This window comes from Myxine glutinosa, chromosome 8 (assembly GCF_964187855.1).
Source record: "Myxine glutinosa chromosome 8, kmMyxGlut1.1, whole genome shotgun sequence".
Lineage (NCBI taxonomy): Eukaryota > Metazoa > Chordata > Myxini > Myxiniformes > Myxinidae > Myxine > Myxine glutinosa.
In genome coordinates, this window is record NC_136268.1 from 105,809,497 (window position 1) to 105,836,453 (window position 26,957).

At 50.6% G+C, this 26,957-nt stretch overlaps 1 protein-coding gene across 2 annotated transcripts in view; it reads left to right on the top strand.

Moving 5' to 3' along the window:
• Positions 1–26,957, top strand: part of TRMT1L (tRNA methyltransferase 1L) — a 56,230-nt gene that overhangs the window by 22,402 nt on the left and 6,871 nt on the right. For both annotated transcript variants that reach the window (XM_068125051.2, XM_068125052.2), the window contains exons 6-11: positions 23,749–23,878; positions 24,088–24,193; positions 25,345–25,424; positions 25,763–26,192; positions 26,384–26,596; positions 26,682–26,872. In XM_068125051.2, the coding sequence (XP_067981152.2) occupies positions 23,749–23,878; positions 24,088–24,193; positions 25,345–25,424; positions 25,763–26,192; positions 26,384–26,596; positions 26,682–26,872 (1,150 nt within the window). The remainder of the gene's footprint in view (positions 1–23,748; positions 23,879–24,087; positions 24,194–25,344; positions 25,425–25,762; positions 26,193–26,383; positions 26,597–26,681; positions 26,873–26,957) is intronic.

A 26,957-nucleotide genomic window follows, 5' to 3' on the forward strand; every position in this document is an offset into this window, starting at 1 on the left:
GTGGTCTGAGAGGGTCATTTACCAGTGTGTGGCAGCTACATTCAAATGTAAGGTGTGCACAGAGGGAGCTGCAGATGGAGGAAATGTTGAGTTGGATCTTGGAGACGGCGTGAAGCTGGAAGGTGTGAAAACATTTTGCTACCTCGGAGACATGCTGAATGGAGAAGGTGGATCAGACTCGGCAACGGTTGCTCGAGTGAGATGTGCATGGAAGAAGTTTCGGGAACTGAGTGGCGTGCTGATGAGGAGGAGAGTGTCGCTGAAGCTGAAGGGAAAAGTGTATGCTGCATGTGTGAGAAGTGTTATGATTTATGGGAGCGAGACATGGGTAATGAACGTAGAGCAGCAACGAAGGCTGGAAAGGGTGGAAATGCGAATGGTTCGATGGATGTGCGGAGTATCGTTGAGAGGGAGGAAGACAAATGATGAATTGCGAAAGATGATGGGAATATTGCCTGTGATTAATGCTGTGAAGAGGAACAGGTTGAGATGGTTTGATCATGTGTTGAGGAAGGATGAAAGTGACTGGTTGAGAAGAGTGATGGAAATTAATGTAGAAGGAAGTAGAGGACGGGGAAGACCGAGAAAGACTTGGCTAAAGATGGTGGAAGAAGAAATGCGGGCAAGGGGGTTAACAAGGAGAGATGCAGAAAATAGGGCAAAATGGAGAAGATTGTCATGGGGACCGCAAGGCTAACCCCCGCTCTAGCAGGGAAAATGGCCTTAAAATGCATGTTGTTGTTGTATATTGCCTGTAACATGACTTGTGATACCAAGCTTCAGCTGCTACGAGCTCTCTTGAAACAACAGCGAGGATGCGCTGGTCTTGTCTTTGTCGAGCAATTTCTCTAACTCTAGCATCTGCTTTGAGCTCGAGACATTGTACAAGGTGTTCTCTGGTATTGCTACCCTTTATGTACTTAGAATGTTTTCCTGGTGGGCAGAAAATGGAAACTTTGTCAAAAACTGTGCTACTTGAAGGAAGGGTTACTGGTCGTAGTGACCTTCGCTTAATGTCCTCTTCTCTATTTTCTAGGTCTCGTTCTTCCAGTTTTTCTAAGTCTCTCTTCAGTGTGAATAGCTTGCAACATTTCAGGTGATAATGGACTGGAGGAATTGTGTCATCTTCTAAGTCCTCCGCAACCATCAAAAGTGGTTTGTGCTTTTTAAGCCTGGCAGCTCTCAACAGTACACTCCAGGATTCAAAGTCCCTTGGCGATGTTAGATTGCTGTGCGGATCTTCATTGCTGACATGAATGATGCACTCAGGTGGTGTTGAACTCGTAGCCATTTTGAAAACTCAAGGATGTGACACCTGAAATGACATGGAAAAAGTATTTTTAAAAACATGTTGATAAAGCTGAGTATTTTGTTAAGGACACTGTTTTCTGGAAGAAATATTTCTTATGGGGCTTAATTAACGAAATATGTTTATGTTTTTAATATCTTAACTAATTTAGTTCTCATAGTGTACATGTATCAGTGATTAGTAGGGAAATATAATAAACAACTAATTACATAAGCTATACCAGAGATTAGTAGAGATTTACACATACCTTAATTATTGCAAAGTGAAAACTGTTATAGAACCTTGTGGTATACAGTATGGGATTCAGCGATCGAGCTGGTAGTAGTCCTCATCCAGATTTAGCCAATCTGCTTGTATTTATTTTCTAATATATTTATTCATTAGACTTAAATAAGTAAACAAACAATATACAACATGTGACTTGAGTTGTGAAAAGCAAACAATAATGAACATACCGGTTGCATAAATGATATGTACTGGACACATGCTAATGTTTGCAAGAAAAATACTATAATTGTGATATTATAAACGAAAGTGTAATCAAAGTTGATAAGGATGGTAATGTTGGTGATATACATGGTAATATATCACCTGTAAAACAACATATGTACTTGATGTATTAAATGAAAACTACAGAGCAGCATAATATTACAAAAACATACAAACATTATGTTGATGGATAATGTGTTATGTCGTCAATGAATGGTGGATAAATACATTCAAATGCTAATACTTTGCACAATTTTTGAGTTATCAGTAGGAAAGATGCACCATATTTATGGTCAGTTGACCAGCTTTCATATGATATGCCACATGAAGAAGAACCACCGTTAGAGGCCTTTTTTCCCTGCAGAGCAGGGGTTGGCCTTTTTCGGGCACCGTTGTCCCCATTTTGAAGCAATGATTTACGGCCGGACGCCCTTCCTGCCACCAACCCTGTGCCAACTGGTCAGTAGGAAAAGGTAGAGAAAAAACCTGATTTTCTGAACGTGATGTTTCATGACATCATCATAGGCCACAAACATATACGTTTTTTAACATGAAAGCTGTGGATTTGACACTGCTACCAGAGATTTTGTTATAGGTGAGGAAAATGCTTTCAAATGACACCAATGAACCTAGGCCTCCGTTTTGGTACCGATGGACCCCTCTACCTGACGGACTATTTAGATCAGAAGCAATGATGCACTCCATGACTCTGCTTGTAATTGGAAGAAAGCTTATTGGCCGATAGTTCAGAGGATCCATTTTTGCACGCTTCTTGTGAATGCCATTGATGTTGCCGTACTTCCAGTCAGATAGGAGGCGGTCAGAGGAAGTCATGTTGAGGAAAGCAGATAATGGAGAAGCATAAGCAAAAGAGCAGGATTAGAGAATATTGACTCTGATGTCATCTGTACTGCAAAAGGGTACTGCAAGAAAGTATGTCCTCTTGGAGCTGGGAAGGGTGGGAGGGCAGAGGGATGATGCAGTGGGAAGTTTCTTTTTTTGAGGGGGTGGGGTGAGGATTGTTGTAAGGTGAGGAATGAACAAACACACTCACTTCTGAGACCCTCAAACAGACAACACAATCACGACAGGTATCTAATCATTGATCCATTCCAAAACTATCTACCATTCCTACCAGTATATCCCTATACCTCTCCAACTCCAATGTATCTAAGTACCTATCTAATTCCAGTTTAAACCTATCTACTGTTTCTACTGCCACTACCTTTCCAGGGAGACCATTCCATGCATTAACTACTCTCCGAGTGAAAGACCGAGTGAAAGTGAACTCTCACCTTCTCGATTTGTTACCTTTTACCATTTTGTCCATGTGCATCGATCTTGTATAGAAAAATCGACCACATCAGCGTTAACTACCTCAGCGATTAATAAACTTTGTTAATCATTGGGATTTTACCACTGGGTGTCTCTCACCGAGCCATCTTCTTTATTCATTTAATTAACTGTTATTGTTCTTGTTTTTCCACTCATGTCCTTTATTTTTAGTCATGTTTCTACTCCAGGACCATTTTTGTGACCCATTTATATATTCGATGTTTATTTGACCCTATAATGAGTATCGACCCCAAAACTGTGGCTCCTGTCCCAGTCCTTTACCTCATCCTCACCTCTTGGCTCTGAAATGCTGTATTACCCATAAAATGTATAAACTCTAACCATTAAATAAACAGCCGTAATAGGTGTATGATGAGTATATGTGTGTGTATGTATATTGTATATATACACACATATATTTCTGTATATGTTTCCGAGTCACGAAAGTGAAGATATATATATATCTTCACTTTCGTGGGTAATACAGCGGGCATATATATATATATATATATATATATATATATATATATATATATATATATTGTTACAGATCGCGGTTATGATGTTATAGACCGAGCGGTGGTGTAAAACCGCGACCTAACAAAACTCACCCGATTCACCCAGACTTTGGCCGTATCGCACCCTAGCTGCTCAATGAGGGAAAAGACAGAAACGACGCAATGCAAGAGGAAAAAGGAAGACAAAAAAAGGTTTGAAATACTACTACATTTATTCCTACTATTTACACACAAGCAAAAAGAAACAATTACGTTTATTTACAAGCACAAGACGCAGGTGACACAGTGCAAATTTAGCTTACCTACAGACTTAATTAAATACCCAGGGACAGAACAAACAAAACGCTGACTCACACGGGGAATTGCTGAAATGGCAGGATGTGGATGGCTGGAGGGGGAGGGAGGTCCAAGGGGGGTCATGCAGCACAACCGGCGCGTTCAGCAGCCGCCGTTCCTCTTCGGCCCTGCTCCAAACCGCCGTTCAGGCCCCCTTTGGCGGTTGGGTGGTCTGGCTGCTGCGGCCGCCGTCCGCTGCGTTCCCCGGACTTGTCTGGTCCAAACCCTCAACTCTGTCGTGTTTCTCTCACTCCTCACCACCGACTCCTCACCGCAACCAACTGACCACCGACTCCTTTTGCAACCAACTTCCGCAACCAACAACCTTGCAACCAACTCCTGCAACCAACTCTTCTCTCTCAACAACCCTTCTCTCCTTCACCACTTCCGTTTTTGCGCCTTTTATAGCGCCTCCAGCGATTACGCCCCCGGCGCTTTGGACACGCCCATCGGGGGTGCCCACCTCGGCCCTGGTTGGTCGCGCGACCCTCGGGCTCCGCCCTGGATGACGACGGGCGGCCGCGCCCCTCCTCCCCTCTGACGAGGTGGAGACACGCCTTTCTTCTCCGACTCAAAGCCCATGGTCAATGGCGGTTATTGGAGGGGAGGTAATATGAGGTCAATGGTGGTTATTGGAGGGGAGGTAATATGAGGTCAATGGTGGTTATTGGAGGGGAGGTAATATGAGCAATCGAGGCTCGGCAATGACGAGAGGGGATGTAATATGAGGTCAATGGAGGTTTTTGGAGGGGAGGGAAAGGGAGATTTTTGGGGATGGGAAGGAAAGGGGGTCTATTCTCTTTCACTGGTGCAATGGAGTATTTCAATTAATGGGAGACACAGCCTTATCCTAAAACACAGAATAAGATATAACTATCGAACATGGATATTCTATGATTGGCTGACGTGTATGCTTGTGGACTATGGGACGCCCTTTTGATCTTTACACAGCTCCGGAGGCAGGAGGCACAGAATAACAACAACAATAATAATAATTCACACCAATTTACCACAATACACATAATCAAAAAAAAATACAGTCCTCATCTCCGCAACACTGCACCCTCCTCCTCTTAGGCACGTCCCGGGCCTACAACTTTTATTTAGTGTGACACGTAGGTGTAGTTCCCTCTATTTTTAACCTGACCCTGAGTGCGACAGTTTTAAACCATAAATAAATGTGTCCCGCTGCTCCATTGCACCCTGCCTAACAGACGTACGCCCACAGTTAATCGAATTGCGGAATGGTCTTCAAACTATACACTGACGGTGGGGAGCATCTATCTATAATTCCAGTAATCTCTGTCTGTACGTTTGTTTGTCTGTGACCGCTGTTTCTCGACAACCACGGGTCCGATATACTTTTAACTTGCCAGGTATATTGCTGGGGACCCGAGGATGTGCCTTTTCAAGGTTTCATATTAATCGGACAATTACTTACCGAGCTATGTCCAAAAAACGATTCAACCAATCAGAGAGCAGCGAACGATCGCGTGTGCCGAACGTGGCGGGCACACTCTGCCTCGGATGGCACATTTGAGAGCGTATTCATTTATTTCACGTTTGCAAACTATGTTGGCGTTAAACTATGTTTTACAACTAATAAAAACGAATTTGCGATTCATTCGCTTTCCTGCGCGTTTGTGCACGCGATGGCGATTTCTTTACCAAACTCCGGAAGCCGTTCGCTTTGGACCAAACCATTGCATGTAAATAGAGGGGGGGGATTGTCACCACTCGCAAGCCGTTCGCTTTGGACCAAACCATTTCATGTAAATAGAGGGGGGGGGGGATATAATTTTAGATATAGATATAGTACGGGCATGCCCTAGTTATTTACAATTGACGCTATTTTTATTTACAAAACTAACCCAGGACCTGTAATTGTTCTTTCTGGGGGGGAGACAGTCTGCTCTGCATCGACGCACCATTAAAAGCACCCAAAAACGCACCAACACACCCTCAAGCACCAATCAGTGCAGTCACCACTGTTCATCAATAAAATAAATCCAACAAACCCAAACCCTGCAGGTGATCTCTTGCTCTTCGGCTCCCTCTGCTGGTTATTATTTTCTTCCAGATGTTGTCATTTCCTTTCATTTTCTTACTGGCGGCCTATTTGAGCATAAAATGAAATGCACCCAACGTGTCCATTTTTACTTTATTTATGGCCCACAGGGCCGACTAGTGTAGTTCACCTGTGGGGCATCGGTGCCCTGTGGCCAAGGTCCGCCAGCAAGATTTCGGGCCCTCATGGCCGGTTCCAGCAGAGGGGCCATGCCCCAACCCATGGGGTCCATACGTGGTGCTCGGCCACAAACATGTGGTCCATAATGTGGTGCATCGATGCAGACAGCTGGTTCTGGGAATTTCGGGCGCACAATGGCCGACCCACGCACGCTCCCCTCGGCACCCAATGGCGCACAGGTCATGTGGGAGACAAAAGGGGATAGACAAATGAGCGAGGGGTAAGGTCACAAGGGTACACATCAATAAGGCAATGCAAGGCGAAATGCGTACGGAGGGCGAAGTGAGAAAGCTCGTCCCTACCGTACGTCACCCCCCTGTCACCTACCCTTGCCCTCACCCCATATGTACAAAAATCTACACATTTACAAATTTGTCACTACTGTCACGTCTTCCCCATATTTCCTCTATACCAAATTCGTCACCACAATCCCTCTATCCAAAATTTGCCATCACCAAATTCATCATCAATCCTCATAAGGAGGGAGAGATGGAATCACGCACAATGTCACACCCACGTCATGATGCGTCTCACATTCCAAACATTTGCACAATAAAAAATAATAAAACATGGCATGGTGTGGAGTTACCTGTCACCTCAGGTGAGTGGGTGCAGATGGTGCGAGGAGATCCTTCATCCTAACTATCCTCTAAATGACTTTAACACACTTTACACTACCCGGGGTCTTTCCCTGCCAATCCATTGGCCACTTACACTATGGGTTCTAACAACCAATCCCCATTGACCAAACTGTGGTGCTTCTCAATTTGGGGTCTCACTCCCCCGATTCATCTCCCGGTGCCCTCGCACAATTTCTGGGCCGCGACGTGTAGCTCTCCCAACAGGTCTACCCACCTGCACACCTCCACCACTGTAGTTGCCACCCGAGCTTACCTAGCTCCTCACCCTAACCTATCTAACTGGGGGCAGCCCCTCTCCTGGCTCTGTCACCCCATGGTGCCCTCTGGCACTGGGCTACCCGGGTCCGTCCTCCGGATTCTCGGGCCCCATCCACAACAACTACTACCGGCTCCCAGAGCCCACCTGCGGCCTCACCTGGCCGACATCCTTACAGTGGTGGAGTGCCCAAACCAACTACACACACTAACAGGCTACACGCCCAGCCATTTCCACAACACTAATGCACCCATCCAAACATCATTCTTCCAACCGCACCACAGATGCCAATATCCAACCACAATTTACCTGTACCCTCTACCTAACACTTACACTACCCGCCCCGGGTATCCGTGATGGGGGTCCACTCTTTCCCCATTCACACCTTCGCACCATCCACTCCACTCCACAATTTCCACCATACCCACTCCACGACCATCCATTCCAATACTCCATACCATTTATTCCATACACCTGTCCTCCATTCACCTGTCGTTGCACACCTGTGCAATCTCACCTGGTGCCACCTGCACCCTCCTCCTCTTTCTGGACCAGTTGGTCAACACAACACACATCACCATCACTCACTCATACACTGCTCCACACACCTGTTCAGTTGCACACCTGTGCAATCACACCTGTTCAATTCTCAACCAGCATCATCTCATCTAACTACTCCCCTCTGAAACTTGCGCTTCCCAGTCGCCCCTTTAAACTATTGCGCTCCCTCGTCATTATCATCCATACTAATCTACCTGCGTCCCCACTACAGGTATCAGTCACTAACTAAACCTTAACGTCACCTTATGTCATCTTCGCTAGATCCCTACACACGATATATCCTAACCCACCCGGGCTAGTTTTCACTGCCATCAACCCCATAAGCTATTGCGCATTTGCCCCCACTTTGTGAGGGATGACAGAGTTGCCATCCCACCACAGCGGGGCATCTCTCACTACCATCCCCCCAGTCCTCTGACGCTACGAGCCCCCGTCGCAAGAGGTACTGGGTCCTGCCTCGGCATCTAGAGCCGAGGCGATCCATGAGGGCGCCTGCTCGCCGGCATAAGGTCTTATCCGGTCGGCATGGACGATCCGAGGGGGGGTCCGTGGCCCCATTTTGATCTTAATGACCACGTCACAGATTTGCGACAGGACGACTCCCGGGCCTTGCCAGGGGGAGGTGAGTTTTGGGCACCTTCCCTTCCGCCTCCGGGGATTAAAGAACCAAATCTTCATCCCCGGAGCGTATTGACTCCCCTGGCTCCGGTCGTCGTACCTGCGCTTCATCTTGGCCCCCGCCAGATGGAGCTGGCGGCGGGCGAAGGCATGGACCCGCTCCATGCCTTCCTCCAGGTGACGTGCGTACCCCTCCCTCGGCGGTGTGTCCGTGGTGTCTGGCACGGGACCGCATAGCAAGTCGGCGGGAGCCCGTAACTCCCGCCCATACATAAGCAACGCTGGACTGCATGCGGTGGCCCCGTGCTGGCTAGTTCGGTAGGCCATCAACAGGTACGGGAGATGTTCGTCCCAGTCATCCTGACGGGTGGTGGTGAACAATGCCAGTTGTTGGATCAATGTTCGATTGAACCTTTCCACCATCCCGTCAGATTGTGGCCGCAAGGGCGTGGTCCTGGTTTTCCGAATTGACAGGAGTCTGCACACATCTTTTAGTAATTGACTTTCAAAATTTCGACCCTGATCGGTGTGCAGCTCCTGTGGAATCCCGTGCCGACATACAAATCCTTCTACGAAGGCCTGTGCTACCACCCCTGCTTCTTGGTTGGGGAGGGCATAGGCCTCCGGCCACTTGGTGAAATAGTCCATTACAACGAGGATATACTTATTACCTTGGCGGGTGCGGGGCAGCGGTCCTAGAATATCCATAGCCACCCGCTCAAGGGGGGCCCCCACCTGATGTAATTGAAGGGGGGCCCTCATCCTCCGTGCTGGTCCCTTTTTGGCAGAACAGGCGTCGCATCTCCGACACCAGTCCTGTATGTCGCGCCCCATATTCACCCAATAGAACCTCCGGCGGACCCGAGATATTGTCTTTGTCCTGCCCAAATGGCCGCCGGAGCGGGTACCATGCACCTGTTGCAATATGACGTTCTTGAATTTGTCAGGGACTATCACCAGCCAGGAAGTTCTATCAGAGGGAACCTCCACCCACTTGCGATACAAGATGTTGCCTTTCAATTCCAGGGTCTGCCACTGAGCCCAATACGCCTTTGTTTGCGCCCCGAGGGGGGTGACCTCTTCCCCCTTTGGTCTTTGCCCCAATTTGACCCATTGGAACACCGGCCCCAGAACAGGATCCTCCTGCTGGGCCGTGCTCCAAGCCAACTCTCCAAATTCCTCGTCCGCGGTTAGTGGCAAAATTGGCCCTCTCACCCAGGTTGCCCGGACGACGAGAATCGGGGCGGAATCGCCCAATTGCTCCCTCTCCTCGTGTCTCGCACAAAATTTACAGTTTTCCCCCAGACAAGGACGCCGAGAGAGTGCGTCCGCATTACCATGGGCCTTCCCGGCCCTATGGGCCACATCAAAATCGTACTGCTGCAACTTTTCCAACCACCTTGCAATTTGGCCCTCCGGTTCCTTGAACCGAAGGAGCCATTGCAAGGAGGAATGGTCAGTTCTAACCAAAAATTTCCGCCCGTACAGGTACGGGTGGAAATGGTTCATGGCAGCCAGCATGGCCAATAACTCTTTGCGAGTGACGCAATAATTTCGCTCGGGCCTACTTAAGGCCCGACTATAATAACCAATCACTCTCTCCACGCCCTCCTGTGTCTGAGACAAAACTGCGCCCAATCCTTCCTGGCTCGCATCCGTGTCCAGGGTAAATGCCCCGTTGCTAGTGGGGTAAGCTAGAAGGGGTGCGGATGTTAGACACCCCTTCAATTTTTGGAAGGCCTCGTGGCACTCCCGTGTCCAATTAAATCGCGTCCCCTTCTCCGTAAGCCGGTGGAGGGGACGGGCCAACTCCGCAAATTTCGCCACAAAGCGCCGGTAGTAGGAGCAGAGTCCCAAAAATCCCCGCACCTCCTTGATGGTACGTGGTGCGGGCCACTCCTCTACCGCTTTAATTTTGTCTGGGTCCGTTTTTACCCCCTCGCGGCCGATCACGTGACCTAAATAGGCCACCTCTCTTGCAAACAAAGTGCACTTGCTCGGGTTCAGCTTCAACCCTGCCTGTCTGAGGCACCCGAACACCTGGTCCAAATTAGCTACTGCCTGGGGGAACGTTTGGGCATGTACCAGGACGTCATCCAGGTACACCAGGCATGATTGCCATGGCATGCCGCCCAGTACATGCTCCATCAATCTTTCAAAGGTGGCGGGGGCGTTACACAAACCAAACGGCATCACAGTAAACTGATACAGTCCCTTACCTGTGGAAAATGCCGTTTTCTCCTTCCCTGCCCTATCCATCTCCACCTGCCAATACCCACTCTTGAGGTCCAAAGTTGAGAACCAATTTGAGCCCGCAACGGCATCGAGGGTGTCATCAATCCTTGGCAGGGGATATGAGTCCTTGAGTGTCACGTTGTTTAGCTGGCGATAGTCCACGCAGAACCGCGTGGTCCCATCTTTCTTTTTGACCAGCACAACAGGTGACATCCAAGGACTTCCCGAGGGCTCGATCACGCCTGCGTCGAGCATTTTTTCAACCTGCTCGTCAGCTTCCGCCCTCTTGCTCCAAGGGAGCCGTCGGGCGGCCTGACGAATAGGCCGGGCCTCACCGGTGTGGATCTGATGTTTCACCAGGCCCGTACGTCCAATATCCTCGGTGGACAAGGAGAAGAGGTCCAAATGGGACCCAACTAGTTTGTGTAAGGCCTCCCTCTGGGTACCTCCCAACTCTACACTACTACGATTTACCATCTCGCAAATGGGATCGGGCCAATTCCTAGAACTTATTGAAGGCTCCCCCTGGGGCCGGCTCGGCTGGACGTTCTCGCCCCTCACTGACGCGACTTCTCTAACTGGGGTGCAGCCAGCTACCTTCGTGCCCCTCACTATAGTGCGTGGTTCTGTGCTAAGATTAATTACTCGGACGGCCACCACCGGCCCGTCCGTTTTTACAAGGGTACGGCCCACGATTAAACCAGGTATGGATAGCGCTGCCACCGGTTCGACCAGGCCGCAGGATTCCTGCCATGTCGGGCGAGCTGACCATCGGGCCGGCACTATGGTCTCGGCCCCCGGAGGGATGGTCACGGCCTCAGGAGCCTCCAGCTCCACCCTCTCGGCCGTGCTCAGCCCCTCCAATGGTAGCTCTTCCACTCCCCATCGCAGGATCCCCCGACTCAAGTCGATTTTACAACCGCTGGCAGTCAACAAATCCAACCCTATTAAGCATGGGTCGCACACCTCCGCCACCCAAACCTCTATCTCTTGCTTCACCGATCCCAACTTGAGGGTCACAAAACCACGCCCTATGATCGGAGCCGTTGCCCCGGTAGCCAACTGCAAACTATGATTTTCCAGACGCTGGATTTTACCCCAGCCGTCTGCACTCGAATTAAGGACCACGGGGCTGATGATCGTGGCGCTGGCTCCCGTGTCCACCACGGCGTCTACCCCCACGCCGGCAATTTTGCACCGAATTGTCAAACTACCCGTCCCAATTCGGCCACAATGAATGACCTGTCGCGTCAACGAGGGCTTCTCCCCATCCTCTACTGCCGAACACCGCCCTGCATGCCCGGCACGTTCTAGTTTCCCGGGCCCTGGCGGGGGGGTGTCTGAGGTCGGCTAGGCCGATCGATACTGGGCGGAGTTGAGGGCATCGGCTGGCGGGGAACGTCCCGGCGCGGAGCTCGACACTCCCATGCACGGTGACCCATCCGAGCACAATTATAGCACCTCACCTGGTAAGGTGCTTGCCTCCGGTATTCCAAATTCCCCCCCCTGTATGTCCGAATTGGGGTACTCTGTCGGGGACTACCGGGTGCCACCGCTGGGGCCGCCTGCCATGGTCCAGGTCCCGCCAGGCGCCGATCCACTAACCTCCGGACCATGCTCTCCAGGTCAGGGCCCCCGTCGGGGGCGGGCCCCCTTGGGAGGCCGCCCCCCATCACGGGCCCCATCTGACGCACCGCCACTGCATGGCGCTCGCCTCCCCGGGCCAGGGGCCTCGCTGCTTCCCAACGGGCTGCAGCGTCGGCCGCCTGACTCATGGTTTGCGGGCGCCACATGGCGAGCTGTTGCCGGAGCTCCAGATCCGGAAGGGCCTGAATAAAGTGATCCAGCGCCAGGCTCTCCTGGGAACTCGCTGCCATGTCCGCGTGTGCAATCCCGACCGCGCGGCGAATATCGTGAGCAAGTTCCCCGATGGTCTCCTGGGGCTTGCGTTTTCGCTGCGCAAGTTGGGCTTTAACAAGCTCGCTTTGCTGTTCAATGCCGAACCGATTAATTAATGCCGCACGGAGGGCTGACAGGGTGAGAGCACCCGGTGGTAAAGCCGTCAGCACCTCCGCCGCCGCACTGCGCAGTGCCCCCACCAGGTGTACTCCACCTTCGTCCGGATTCCAACCGTTGCCTTTACACACGTACTCAAACTGCGCCAGGTACGCCCTCAAATCACTCTTGCCGTCATACGGCGCGAGTGGGACCTTGTGGGCGCCCGAAGGTCGGACCCCTCGCGTCACTCCTTGCGGGATCAACGCGGGACCAAACCGTTCGGGCTCCCACAGTGCGCTATTCCCGGGGGGCTCCCGCGCGTCCCCCGTCCCTCCAAACACTACTCCTCCTGGTGTCGATGCCTGGGTCGCCCCTCCGCAACCCGCTACCCACGCCATACCCCCACAGCCTTGCTCACCAGCACCCCCCTCACTCCCCATAGCCAACCCTCCTTGCACACCTCCTCTGTCCATACACTCCGGACCAGTCATACCTCTTACCATTGGTCCCTCACGAACACCCGGGTCTACACCACCCCTCAAGCCGACTGAATCTCCCCTCACATCATGTACATTGCCACTCACCTCCGTACCTCGTCGCACCTCCTCTGCCACCTGCAAACTTTTTATTTGGTTAGTGAGCACCGCATCATGATTTGAACACAGACCTTGTACATATTCCATGACTTCCTCCTTTATCTCTCTTAGTTGCTGTCCGTCCCTTCTTAATTTCACTCACCTCTTCTCCCACTTCCTCTAATTTTTGTTTAACCTCTTTTATTTCTCGGTGCGTCTCCTCAAGTTCGTCCTCTAAGGCTACCGTGACCGTCTCTATGTGCATCCTCACCTGCCGGTCCTTTGTCTCCATTATCTCTGTCACCTCCTCCACCCTCATTGTCAGTTCCTCCCGTACCATCTGACATTGCCTCTGTGTCGCTATTAATTCGTTTTTAATTTCTTTTTGTGTCGCCTTTAACCCTCCGAGTACTGCAGTGTTCTTTTGAACCTGCTCCACTAACTTCGTTTGTCCCTCTGTCAGCTGTTCCACCTCCTCCGTCAGACCCTCTATGCCCCCTTGTAACTTAGCCGTATTATTTCTCACCTCTTTCTCTATACGCTTTGCGCCTCGCTTTACCTCCTCGCGTAGCCCCGAGACCTCCTCACTCACCCCTCGTCGTATTTCCTCCATCTGGTTCCCCATCTGTTCGATTTCCCGGGCGGATTGTTCCCCTATTTCCCGCAATTTGTCCTCCATCCTATTTTCTAACCCCATTAACCCATTTTTCACCCCCTCTAACTGATTCTCCTGGGCAGCCATTCTGTTTTCCACCCCCGTTAACCCATTCTTTACCTCTTTTATCCCGTTGTCTAACCCCTCAAAATTATTGTCTAACTTCCCAAATTTCTTGTCTAACTCCTCAAAATTATTGTCTAACTTCCCAAATTTCTTGTCTAATTCCTCAAAATTATTGTCTAACTTCCCAAATTTCTTGTCTAATCCCTCACCGGTACCCCTCGCTTCGTCCCTCATTACCCACAATTGCTCGCCCTGAGCATCCATCCGGTTCCCCATTACCCCCATTTGGCCCTCCAATCGCTCACCCTGAGCATCCATTTTTGCCATCAGTTGGGTCAAGAATAATCTGAGGTCAAACCCGGTTTGCCCAGCGTCCCCAGCCGCCACCGCGGGCTCGCCCTCCGCGGCGCCGCTATTTTGGGACCCTTCAACCACGTGCGCGAGCGCGCCATTTTGCGCGCCTGATATTCCCGCAACCACATTGCCATTTTCCTCCTCCCTTTCTTCCCCGAAGTCCTGGGTTACTTCTAACCCCTCTATCTCTCCCACCGGCATCCCGTCGCCTTGAACAGCCATGGCGCGATTTCAAAATTCGGGTTTTACTTTATAAAACAAAACAAATTTCGTCCGCTCCAAATTTTGACCAAATTTTTTTTTCTATTCGTTTTAAAAATTTGGTTCGGGCCTCGAATTCCACTCCCAGACACCAATTGTTACAGATCGCGGTTAAGATGTTATAGACCGAGCGGTGGTGTAAAACCGCGACCTAACAAAACTCACCCGATTCACCCAGACTTTGGCCGTATCGCACCCTAGCTGCTCAATGAGGGAAAAGACAGAAACGACGCAATGCAAGAGGAAAAAGGAAGACAAAAAAAGGTTTGAAATACTACTACATTTATTCCTACTATTTACACACAAGCAAAAAGAAACAATTACGTTTATTTACAAGCACAAGACGCAGGTGACACAGTGCAAATTTAGCTTACCTACAGACTTAATTAAATACCCAGGGACAGAACAAACAAAACGCTGACTCACGCGGGGAATTGCTGAAATGGCAGGATGTGGATGGCTGGAGGGGGAGGGAGGTCCAAGGGGGGTCATGCAGCACAACCGGCGCGTTCAGCAGCCGCCGTTCCTCTTCGGCCCTGCTCCAAACCGCCGTTCAGGCCCCCTTTGGCGGTTGGGTGGTCTGGCTGCTGCGGCCGCCGTCCGCTGCGTTCCCCGGACTTGTCTGGTCCAAACCCTCAACTCTGTCGTGTTTCTCTCACTCCTCACCACCGACTCCTCACCGCAACCAACTGACCACCGACTCCTTTTGCAACCAACTTCCGCAACCAACAACCTTGCAACCAACTCCTGCAACCAACTCTTCTCTCTCAACAACCCTTCTCTCCTTCACCACTTCCGTTTTTGCGCCTTTTATAGCGCCTCCAGCGATTACGCCCCCGGCGCTTTGGACACGCCCATCGGGGGTGCCCACCTCGGCCCTGGTTGGTCGCGCGACCCTCGGGCTCCGCCCTGGATGACGACGGGCGGCCGCGCCCCTCCTCCCCTCTGACGAGGTGGAGACACGCCTTTCTTCTCCGACTCAAAGCCCATGGTCAATGGCGGTTATTGGAGGGGAGGTAATATGAGGTCAATGGTGGTTATTGGAGGGGAGGTAATATGAGGTCAATGGTGGTTATTGGAGGGGAGGTAATATGAGCAATCGAGGCTCGGCAATGACGAGAGGGGATGTAATATGAGGTCAATGGAGGTTTTTGGAGGGGAGGGAAAGGGAGATTTTTGGGGATGGGAAGGAAAGGGGGTCTATTCTCTTTCACTGGTGCAATGGAGTATTTCAATTAATGGGAGACACAGCCTTATCCTAAAACACAGAATAAGATATAACTATCGAACATGGATATTCTATGATTGGCTGACGTGTATGCTTGTGGACTATGGGACGCCCTTTTGATCTTTACACAGCTCCGGAGGCAGGAGGCACAGAATAACAACAACAATAATAATAATTCACACCAATTTACCACAATACACATAATCAAAAAAAAATACAGTCCTCATCTCCGCAACAATATATATATATATATATATATATATATATATATATTGTTACAGACGCGGTTTTGGATGTTAGTTTACCGAGCGGTTTGGTATGACCGCGTCTGCACAGTTTACCCGATTCCACTCGAACGTTGGCCGAATCGCGCTATGCTAAATCAATGAAGGAAGGGACACAACGGCTGGGTTAAATGTCACGACACCAGGGGTACAGTTCTCAAGACCTCCGGAGGAGGATATAATATTGGGTATGCGGAACGTTTAGATTACACGGCACAAGAGGTACAGCACCGAAAGATGGGCACTTATACACGGTCTTATCTTAGCCCTGACAGACCACAGACAAACGGGACAAGACTGACTCACACAGGGATTGCTGGCAAGGAAGGGCAGGCAGTTGATAGCTCAAGGTGCACCTTGAGCTCAGGGGCAGAATCGACCCGGTCCGGTCCAGAGAGGCGGGAGGTATCTTTTAGCGCTAGGAGGTGGCGTCCTTTTGTCGTCGTAGCTGAGCCGCATCTGACGTCACCTCCGGTAAGTGGCTGCGTATATCCAGCGGGGAGTGACACGCCCTCGGCTCGTTAGCTCCGCCCCAGATGGAATCGGTCCGCCGCTTCTTATTGGGTGCGGGGGGGTTACCGGGCTCCGCCCTTGACGAGGAGCTGACAGTCAGCCCCTGTGTGGTAACCCCGTCGGAGCACGTGGTCAATGGCGGCTAACCAAGCCGGAGTGAGGACGCGCACTCCCCGCGCCGCTGTTGTTGTTGTTGGTGTTGTTGTTTCATGAGGAAGAGATGCGGGGAGGTATTGGGAGGTCCTAAACTCTCTACTGGTGCCATACAATCACATTCTGGTGCAACGAAGAGTCAGAATTAATGGAAACGAGTCCTTAACTGACATAGACTAAGAATAACTAGCAAGATGTCCTATAGTTGTCTACGTGAGATGCGGTGGACCTGGATGCGACATTTAATGGGGGAAAAAGGGGAAGGTCGGGGCTACAGAGTGTTGTGTACAGACAATGGGACTAGGGAATGGGGGATTGGGGATAGTTGGGGAGTATTGGGGAAATAGGGGAATATTTACAAGCGGATATGGATGGAGGCCAAATCCCATATCCGCAACATTGCACCCTTCTCTACCTCGGGGCGTCCCGACCCGATAAATCTTTACCTACTTTAGTGTGGCACTCAGATGTAGTTCCCTCTACTATTAACTCAACCCTGAGTGCGACAGTTTTACAGATGTTCACAAATGAGTAAATATGTCCCCCTGCGACGTTGCACCCTTCTCCTCACAGAAACACACCCACAGGATAACCGAATCGCGGAAAGAATCCTCAAACTAAACATACAGCCGGTAGGGAGCATTATTTACACAAGACTACGCTGATATTTACACTACGATCCAGGACCTGTTTTTGGAGGAACACATGCAGATGTTATGCATAGAGAGAGAACGCATGCCAGCATCGATACACCAACCCACGAGTGCCCTGTGGCCTTACGGCCTTTAATAAATGTGCAGAGCACCCCTTCCAAGCACCAAAAGCACCACCCCATAACACAGTCAGCACCATCCGGTGCACCAATAAAATGTTCATAGTCACCGGTGGTGTCGCAGCCGGCCGATGTTCTGCCGCTGGTCTTGCCTTGGAGCCCACTTGGTGTTCTGGCTTCCTTCAAAAATAAAGAAAGGCACCAACCGCGTCCATTTCTGCATTGTGGCCGTCAGGGGGCCAACTATTAGTGGTTCACCTGTATGGCATAGGTGCCACGTTGACCCATAGGTCCATCAACGGGTGGTGCTTGGCCGCAAAAGACTGCGGTCCATGGTGGGTGGCCACAAAAATTGCGGTCCATATGGTGTATCGATCCAGGCAGCAAGCAGCGAAAGTACAGGCCCACAACTGCGGAGCCAGCACCTCTCTCTCCTCTCTCTCTGCCCCAAAGCCAGATCCTCGGAGGTGGGAGACAAAAGAAGAAGACAAGTGAGTAAGGTGGTAAGGGCGCAAAAGTGCACGCAATATAAGGTAATGCACACTGGGGGCACATGGGAACCAGGTGAGACAGTTACGTTCCTACCGTACGCCCCCCCCCCCCCCACCAGGTAACCTACATTGCCCCTCCCTTACCCCTTACTGTATCCACAAAACACAACACTACCCATAAACATCTACTTTACAAATCAACAAACGCCCCTACTGTCTTCCCCGTTCCTCCCATAAACCAAATTCGTCTTCTCTCCCTCCTAACCAATCAAATTTGCTATTTCCAACTCTCATCAAAATTTGCCATCTCCAACTCAACATCAAAATTTGCCATCACCAATTCATCATCAGTCCCTCCTAGGGAGGGAGAGATGGAATCACCCCAATGTCTCATCCACGTCGTGATGTGTCTCACCAATCCACACAGCAATTCTTATTTCCTGCAACAGAACAAAGAAAACACAGGTGTGGAGTCATCATCACCACAGGTAAGTGGCTGTGTATGGTGCGACAGGTTCATCAATCCTAACTATTTCCTAAATGACTTTAACAACTTTACATTACCCGGGGTCTTTCCCTGCCAATCCATTGGCCAACTTACACTATTGGTTCTACAAACCAATTCCCATTGACCAAACTGTGGTGCCTCTCAATTTGGGGTCTCACTCCCCCGATTCATCTCCCGGTGCCCTCGCACAATTTCTGGGCTGTGACGTGTAGCTCTCCCAGCAGGTCTACCCACCTGCACACCTCCACCACTGCAGTTGCCTCCGAGCTTACCTGCTCCTTACCCTAACCTATCTACCTGGGGAAGGCCCTCTGGCGCTCTCCCCACTCGGTGCCCTCTCTGGCACTGGGCTACCCGGGTCCGTCCTCCGGATCCTCGGGCCCCATCCACAACTCTACCGGCTCCCAGAGCCCACCTGCGGCCTCACCTGGCCGACATCCTCACAGTGGTGGAGTGCCCAAACCAACTACACCCCCTAACAGGCTACACGCCCAGCCATTTCCACACACTAATGCACCCATCCACAATACCATTCTGCAACCGCACCACAAATGCCAATATCCAACCACAATTTACCTATACCCTCTACCTAACACTTACACTACCCGCCCCGGGTACTCGTGAAAGGGGTCCACTCTTCCCCCATCCACACCTTCGCACCATGCACACCACTCCGTACCACTTACTCCAACTCTCTCCACACCACTCATTCTCTGCTCCATATATTCCACACACCTGTACTTGCACACCTGTGCTCTCACACCTGGTGCCACCTGCACCCTTCTCTCCCCAAGCGCATTCGCGCTGATCCACAACACTCACTACTCATACACTGCTCCACACACCTGTCCAGTTCTCACACAGCATCATCTCATCTAACTACTCCCCTCTGAAACTTGCGCTTCCCAGTCGTCCCTTTAAACTATTGCGCTCCCTCGTCATTATCATCCACACTAATCTACCTGCGTCCCCACTACAGGTATCAGTCACTATCTAAACTTAACGTTACCTAATGTCATCTTCGCTAGATCCCTACACATGATATATCCTAACCCACCCGGGCTAGTTTTCACTGCCATCAACCCCATAAGCTATAGCGCATTTGCCCCCACCTGGGAAGGGTGGCAGGGATGCCACCCTTACCCACCGGGCCCATCGCTCACTACCAATTTTGCACATCAAATTTCAACAAATCAAAAATTTGCCAATCACTACTCATCATCTGCCAATCATTACTGCCACTCCTTTGCCAATCATCAAATTTTGTTTTTCTCTAATTTTGGGTCCAAAACACTAACCTCATCACCCGTCTACTCACTAATGCCTCTCGGTGCGCCAATTCCTGTCCAAAGCCCGGCTTCGTAAAGCCAAGCCATGAATGCGGGTTGTTTGGTGCCAGCGGCTGGATACGTCCCGCATTCGGGGCAGGGACGGGGGCTTACCCGGCCCGAGACCCCACGCACCACCTCGGCGTGGAGCCATCCAATGTCCCGATCTCGACCTGCCGGCACGTCTCAATAGAAAGTGGTCGCCATGACGACCCTTCCTATCGGGCTGCCCGCTCCGCCTAGTGGAGCCCGGACGCGGCCGTTCCACGCGAGGCCCAGCGTGGATCGCGCACGGCGGTCCTTTCGAACCCGCCGTGGCTCGGATCCCCGCTGGTTCTCGCGGCACGCGAAGCCCGGCACGCACCGAGGGCCCGCTTCGGCTAAAGGTCGACCTAACCTCTAACCCGGTTACCGTCGATGCCTCACCTGGATGCTTACAAGCATACGCTACCCCTTTCGTGCTCATACATCCAGCCGTTTCCATGCTCCTCGTCGTACCTTCTCTAACACACCCAGGTACACTCATCCCACTTCCAGCCTTGGTCACACACCTGACCACCGAACACTTTGGCACACATTCGTCGCTCGCACACCTCACCAATACACCTCTTCGCGCCCCTCCCTCGGTCACCTCCTCTGTGACAATCACAGGTGTGCTCTTACTCGCACACCCAACCACGTGCCTCACTACCAATTCCAGCGTGCATTCCCACTCACGCTCTATCATTCCAGGTGTGCATCCTTCCATTCCAGGTGTACATCCTCGCTCACCTGTCACCACCAACTCACGCTCCTTGTCACTCTCACTACTCTCACCACTACTCTTGACAGCGCACTCACCCTTACTCTTGACAGCGCACTCTTTCCTCATGCACCCGTCCGTTACACACCTCTCTCGCGCACACTCTTGCGCACACTCTCCCATCACACCCTCTGTAACACTCACCACAGGCGTGCATTCTCCCTTTACACCCTCCGTAACACTCCTCACCACGCGCTTCCATGTGCTCCCTCGCACACGCGCTACGACCGACTCACTCTCGCCAGCACCTTCACTCCTTGGCACGCACTTTTTCCTCACACACCCCAGAGTCGGACTTTCTCGCACACCTCCTTTTTCGCACACCAGACCTGTCGCACACTTCACCAACGGCCTCTCACGAACACCCGGGTCCATCTCGACCCCCAAGCTTCTTAAATCACCTGGCGCATCATACGCACGACCATATTGGTCACCACTTACACCGGGTCCTCTTCCTCTTCGCTTCTCCTCCATCACCTGCGAATCCCTCATCCGGTTAATGAGCACATCATCACGATCCGAACACAGACTTTGGACCAATTCTTTTACTTCCTCCTTTATCTCTTTCTTATCCTCTCTCCGTCGCTTCTTAATTTCGCTCACCCCTTCTTCCACTTCCTCTAATTTCTGCTTCACCTCCTTCATCTCCTCGTGCGCCCCCTTAAGTTCTTCCTCTAACTCCACTTTATTTTTTTCTATGTGCTCCCGCACCTCCCGCTCTTTAACCTCCATCACCTCTACCACCTTGTCCATTTTCCTCGTCAGGTCCTCATGTACCGTCTGACACTCTTTTTTAATTACCCCTACGTCCTTTTTCATCTCCTTCTGTGTCGATTTTAAACCCTCTATTACCGCTGTGTTCTTCTTTACCTGCTCCCCCAACTCCTTTTGTCCCACTGTCAGTTGTTCTACTCCCAGCGTCAACTCCTCTATACCACCTTGCAATTTTACAGTCCCCTTTCTCACCTCCTTCTCCATGCGCTCCTTACAGTGCCTCACCTCCTCGCGCACTCCTCCGATCTCCTCACTCACCCCTCTTCTGATCTCTTCTCCCATCACTTGCATCTCCTGCCCAGATGCCACCCTCATCTGCTCCATTTCCTCCCTGTGAGCATCCAGTTTGGTTTCTACCCCCATTCTGACCCCCTCTATCTGCTGCCCCATTTGTTTAACTTCCCTTTCCGCTTGGTCCCTCATGTCCCTCAATTTGCCTTCCATACTGTTTTCTAACCCCTCTAACCCATTCTTCACTCCCTCTATCTGATTCTCCTGGGCAGCCATTCTATTTTCTACCCCCGTTAACCCCTCCTGTATTTCCCCTAATCTATTGTCTAATTTCCCAAATTTCTTGTCTAATCCCTTAAAATTATTGTCTAACCCCTCACCGGTACCCCTCGCTTCGTCCCTCATTACCCCCATTTGCTCACTCTGAGCCTCCATCCGGTTCCCCATTACCCCCATTTGGCCCTCCAATCGCTCACCCTGAGCATCCATCCGGTTCCCCATTACCCCTAATTGCTCGCTCTGCAGTTTGAGGGACGCCTGCATTTGCGCCATAAATTGCTCCATGAGGGCCTGCATTTGGGCCATCCCTCCCACTTGTGCAGCGGGTGCGGCCGCCGTAGCTATGTGCGAGGCGCCATTTTGCGCGCCCGCAACCTCGTGCGCGACGACGCCATTTTGCGACCCTGCTACCCTCACTGCTTCGCTCTCCTCATGTCCCTCAATTTGGTCCTGGATCGACCCTGCCTCACTCTCCTCTACCGGAACCCAGCCGTCTTGGTCTGCCATAGCGCGACTTTCAAAATTCGGGTTTTTTTTTTTTTTTTGTAAAACACAATCAAATTTCGCCGTTATAATTTCGAGCGCGTGAAACGCGCTCCGGATCGAATCCCACTTCCCGACACCAAATGTTACAGATGCGGTTTTGGATGTTAGTTTACCGAGCGGTTTGGTATGACCGCGTCTGCACAGTTTACCCGATTCCACTCGAACGTTGGCCGAATCGCGCTATGCTAAATCAATGAAGGAAGGGACACAACGGCTGGGTTAAATGACACGACACCAGGGGTACAGTTCTCAAGACCTCCGGAGGAGGATATAATATTGGGTATGCGGAACGTTTAGATTACACGGCACAAGAGGTACAGCACAGAAAGATGGGCACTTATACACGGTCTTATCTTAGCCCCGACAGACCACAGACAAACGGGACAAGACTGACTCACACAGGGATTGCTGGCAAGGAAGGGCAGGCAGTTGATAGCTCAAGGTGCACCTTGAGCTCAGGGGCAGAATCGACCCGGTCCGGTCCAGAGAGGCGGGAGGTATCTTTTAGCGCTAGGAGGTGGCGTCCTTTTGTCGTCGTAGCTGAGCCGCATCTGACGTCACCTCCGGTAAGTGGCTGCGTATATCCAGCGGGGAGTGACACGCCCTCGGCTCGTTAGCTCCGCCCCAGATGGAATCGGTCCGCCGCTTCTTATTGGGTGCGGGGGGGTTACCGGGCTCCGCCCTTGACGAGGAGCTGACAGTCAGCCCCTGTGTGGTAACCCCGTCGGAGCACGTGGTCAATGGCGGCTAACCAAGCTGGAGTGAGGACGTGCACTCCCCGCGCCGCTGTTGTTGTTGTTGGTGTTGTTGTTTCATGAGGAAGAGATGCGGGGAGGTATTGGGAGGTCCTAAACTCACTACTGGTGCCATACAATCACATTCTGGTGCAACGAAGAGTCAGAATTAATGGAAACGAGTCCTTAACTGACATAGACTAAGAATAACTAGCAAGATGTCCTATAGTTGTCTACGTGAGATGCGGTGGACCTGGATGCGACATTTAATGGGGGAAAAAGGGGAAGGTCGGGGCTACAGAGTGTTGTGTACAGACAATGGGACTAGGGAATGGGGGATTGGGGATAGTTGGGGAGTATTGGGGAAATAGGGGAATATTTACAAGCGGATATGGATGGAGGCCAAATCCCATATCCGCAACAATATATACCTCCGAATATGATAGAAACACTGATTAACATCAGACGCTGAATGCTTTGAAGATGTTTTCCTGAGGAATTAAGGAATGAGGTTTTGTTCAAATGTAGAAATCTTCTTCTTTTTTTAAATAAAAGGTTTGTTTCAATTTACGGGTGGCAATCCCATTAATTACATTATCATTGTGCTTTCCGCAGTGTTTCTAATCGCGTGTGTTTTTTACCGTGCGCAGGTATCCACCAAGACCTACTCACATTACCACTGCGCTGTTTGCTCAGCCACGGTGAACAGACGCTCCGACATGCTGGCTCATTTGCAAGGCCACCAGCGCCGGGGCGAAAGCCTCAACTTCCAGCCTGATGGTTTGTTCCCATGATGCGTTGTGGGTGTGTTTTCAGTTGGGAGTGGAAAGCTGGCCAGTTGGGGAGTTTGACTGTCTGGTTTAGGTTTGAGTTGCAGTGAAGCTGTTTTGTTTGATGTATGTACTCTCACCTATGCTTAATACTGTTTGTTGCTTCCAAATTTATTTATTTCCTGGTACTTTGGACCTGTCTCCCCACCTGATTCCCAGTTCCTCAGGTGCTGCATGAAGGTAACACTCAGGTGCATGTACTACCAAACTACAGCACTCCTGAGCGTTCAGACTCCTTCTTCAACCCACGTATGAAACTGAACCGGTATGAAGGTAGTTGTCTTCTTCCAAGCATTGTGAGCCCATTAACGTTGCTTGTGGTACGCCGTATACTGTGGGACCCCGCTATTCAAGGGGAGATACATTCCTTAAAAATACCGCGAATTGCGAAACCGTGAATATTGGGGCATTGTTTCAATGGAAAGAGTGGTAATGGTTCCCGAGTCATGAAAATCCATGAATGGAGAGTACCAAACTGCGAATGGCGAGGCAAAATCCGTGACTGGTGAGGCAAATCCTGAGAATGTCGACGATAATTCGCGAAGGTCGATGAAAGTCCTGGAAATGGCGAGACAAAACCCGCGAATGTCGGCGATAATCCCGCAAATGGCGAGGCAAATCCCGCAAAAGTCGGCGATAATCCTGGAAATGGCGAGGCAAATCCCACGAATGTCGATGGAATTCCATGAATGCATGCCGTGCCAGTTTCATTGGGGAAAAACGAGACAGCTAATTGCACTAATAAATACTGTGGAGTGTTTTCGTTCTGTACAGTAACTCGCAGGGATGAAGTGTTGTGCAGCTGGTGTAACATCTCGCGAAGCTCACTTATAGTGCGGCGGAAATTCTCGGCCGCGAAAGCCATGAAAACGCGCAAAGCACACCGCAGTGAATGTAGAAGCAGGTCATACTCGCGGCTCGTAGAAGATGTTATTTTGCACATGTCCAACTGCTTTATGCATGGCGGGTGAAAGATGGGTTTTATAAATGTGTCAAGCTAGCAGCTCATGATTTTTTTTTTTTTTTTTGCTCCCCTGAAAAACTGCGAATTCGTTGAACATGGCCGTGAATAGGGGGGGGGAAAACGCGATTTCGAGGAACATGGCCTCTAATATGTATTTTTTAAAACGCGATTACGCGGGACACTTTTCCGCGAATAGAGAAACGGGTCGCATTTTATAAACTGCGAATAGCAGGGTCCGACTGTATTGTTTACCTTTAGCTATGAAGTTGTATGTGGGAAGCATGTAGGAACCAGAATAAGATGTTATTGTTCATTGCATGAGACGAGGATGGTGAGAGTTTTGGATAAATTAATGGAATCCAATTTTGTATAGGTACGATGGGCCATACAGCCTTTTTGTCCGAATGTTATTGCTTGTATAATGTATATATATCATCATGTGCCGCTGGCAGGCAGTTGGTGATGTGCACCCTCGCTGCCTTGGTACATGAGAGGCAACCACTGGACTGCCTTGACGCGTTTGGGGCCACAGGTGTGTGCGCACAGCGTGTGCTCTTTTTAACAACATAACTCTATTTCTCACGGATTGCTTTCAGGAGCTTGTTGTACAAGTCACTTTATAAACGATGATTTGCGCTTCATTCTATTTTCAATGTTGTTGCCCCCCCCCCCCCCCACCCCTCTCACCCCACTCCTCTCTCACCGCAAACACTACTTTGACAGATATGTTTCTTGTTAACAAGGAGGCAGATTTCTTTGTTACGTAATTGTTTTATTCAATTTGAGGAGTTCAGTGTATTGTAAAAAGTGTATTTGCATTGCATGGCAAAAGCCCATAGTGATTTTTTTATTTTTTTGGGATTACCGCAGGAATCATGGGTTTGCAATGGGCGCGGTTACTCGGAGGAGCTGTCCGGGTTACCATCAATGACCTCTCTGAGCAGGCAGCAGACGTCGTTGAGCAAAACGTGCGGATGAACGGTCTAGCTGTGCAGCGATGGAGAACGAGCTGGGACGGCCATTCTGGCGAGGAGGAAGGCAAGGGTGACATTGAGAGGGACGGAGAAGCTGACTTTGTGCTCGGAGAAAAGGAAGGGATTGATGCGTCAGGAACCTCGCAGATAGGTATCAAGCACCATCGAGGATCGACCTGCAGGCTCGCGGTTGTCGAGCGGCACACTGGAGTAAACACCATGGAGATGGACAAGGAAGAGGAGAACAATACCTCAGATGGAAACAAAATTCTGGTCACGCAGCTCGACGCCAATGTGCTCATGCACCTTCGTGCGTACGACTTCATGTGAGCTCATGGCAAAGCCACTTGTAAAGGGCACTTATCAAAGTGGTCATTTTTAAAGGTTTCCAAGGAAACTAATGGATGTTTATTGTTTAAGGGTTATTTATTATGCTCCCCTTTAAATTGCTTGATAACCTTCACTATAGCTTACATATCACTTTGACATTTTGCTGCGAAATCACTTTCTTCTCCAGACACCTGGACCCATTCGGTCCTGCAGTGTGCTACCTGGATGCAGCTTTTCGCAACGTGCGTACTTGTGGCATAGTCTCGATCACCAGCACAGATCTGAGTGCGCTCTACTGTACGTGTGCGAACATCGCTACACGTCACTATGCCTGCAGCCTCGTGCGCACGGAATATTACAGAGAACTTGCCACACGGGTAGTCATCGCTGCAGCTGCGAGGTGCGTACACTGAGGGGGTGGGGGGCATATTGGTGAGTACCGGTGTGTGTGCATTGTGCGAGTTCTACTTGATTGTGATGTGCAGGGCCGCCGCGCGGTGCCACAAGGGTGTGGAGGTCCTTTTAGCCGTTGCTTTGGAGCACTTTGTTCTGGTGGTTCTGAGGGTGCTGCGAGGTCCGGCCCAAGCGGATCAAAGTGTGCGACGCATTCGACGTCTCCTGCACTGCCAGTGGTGTGAAGAGCGCCTTTTCCTGAGAGATACCAATATGCTGGAAGGTACTTCAGCTAATTATTCCTCCCATCCTCGTTTGAATTGTATCCGTTACCAATAGCACTCTGTGGTGAAGCTGTTTTGTTGTTG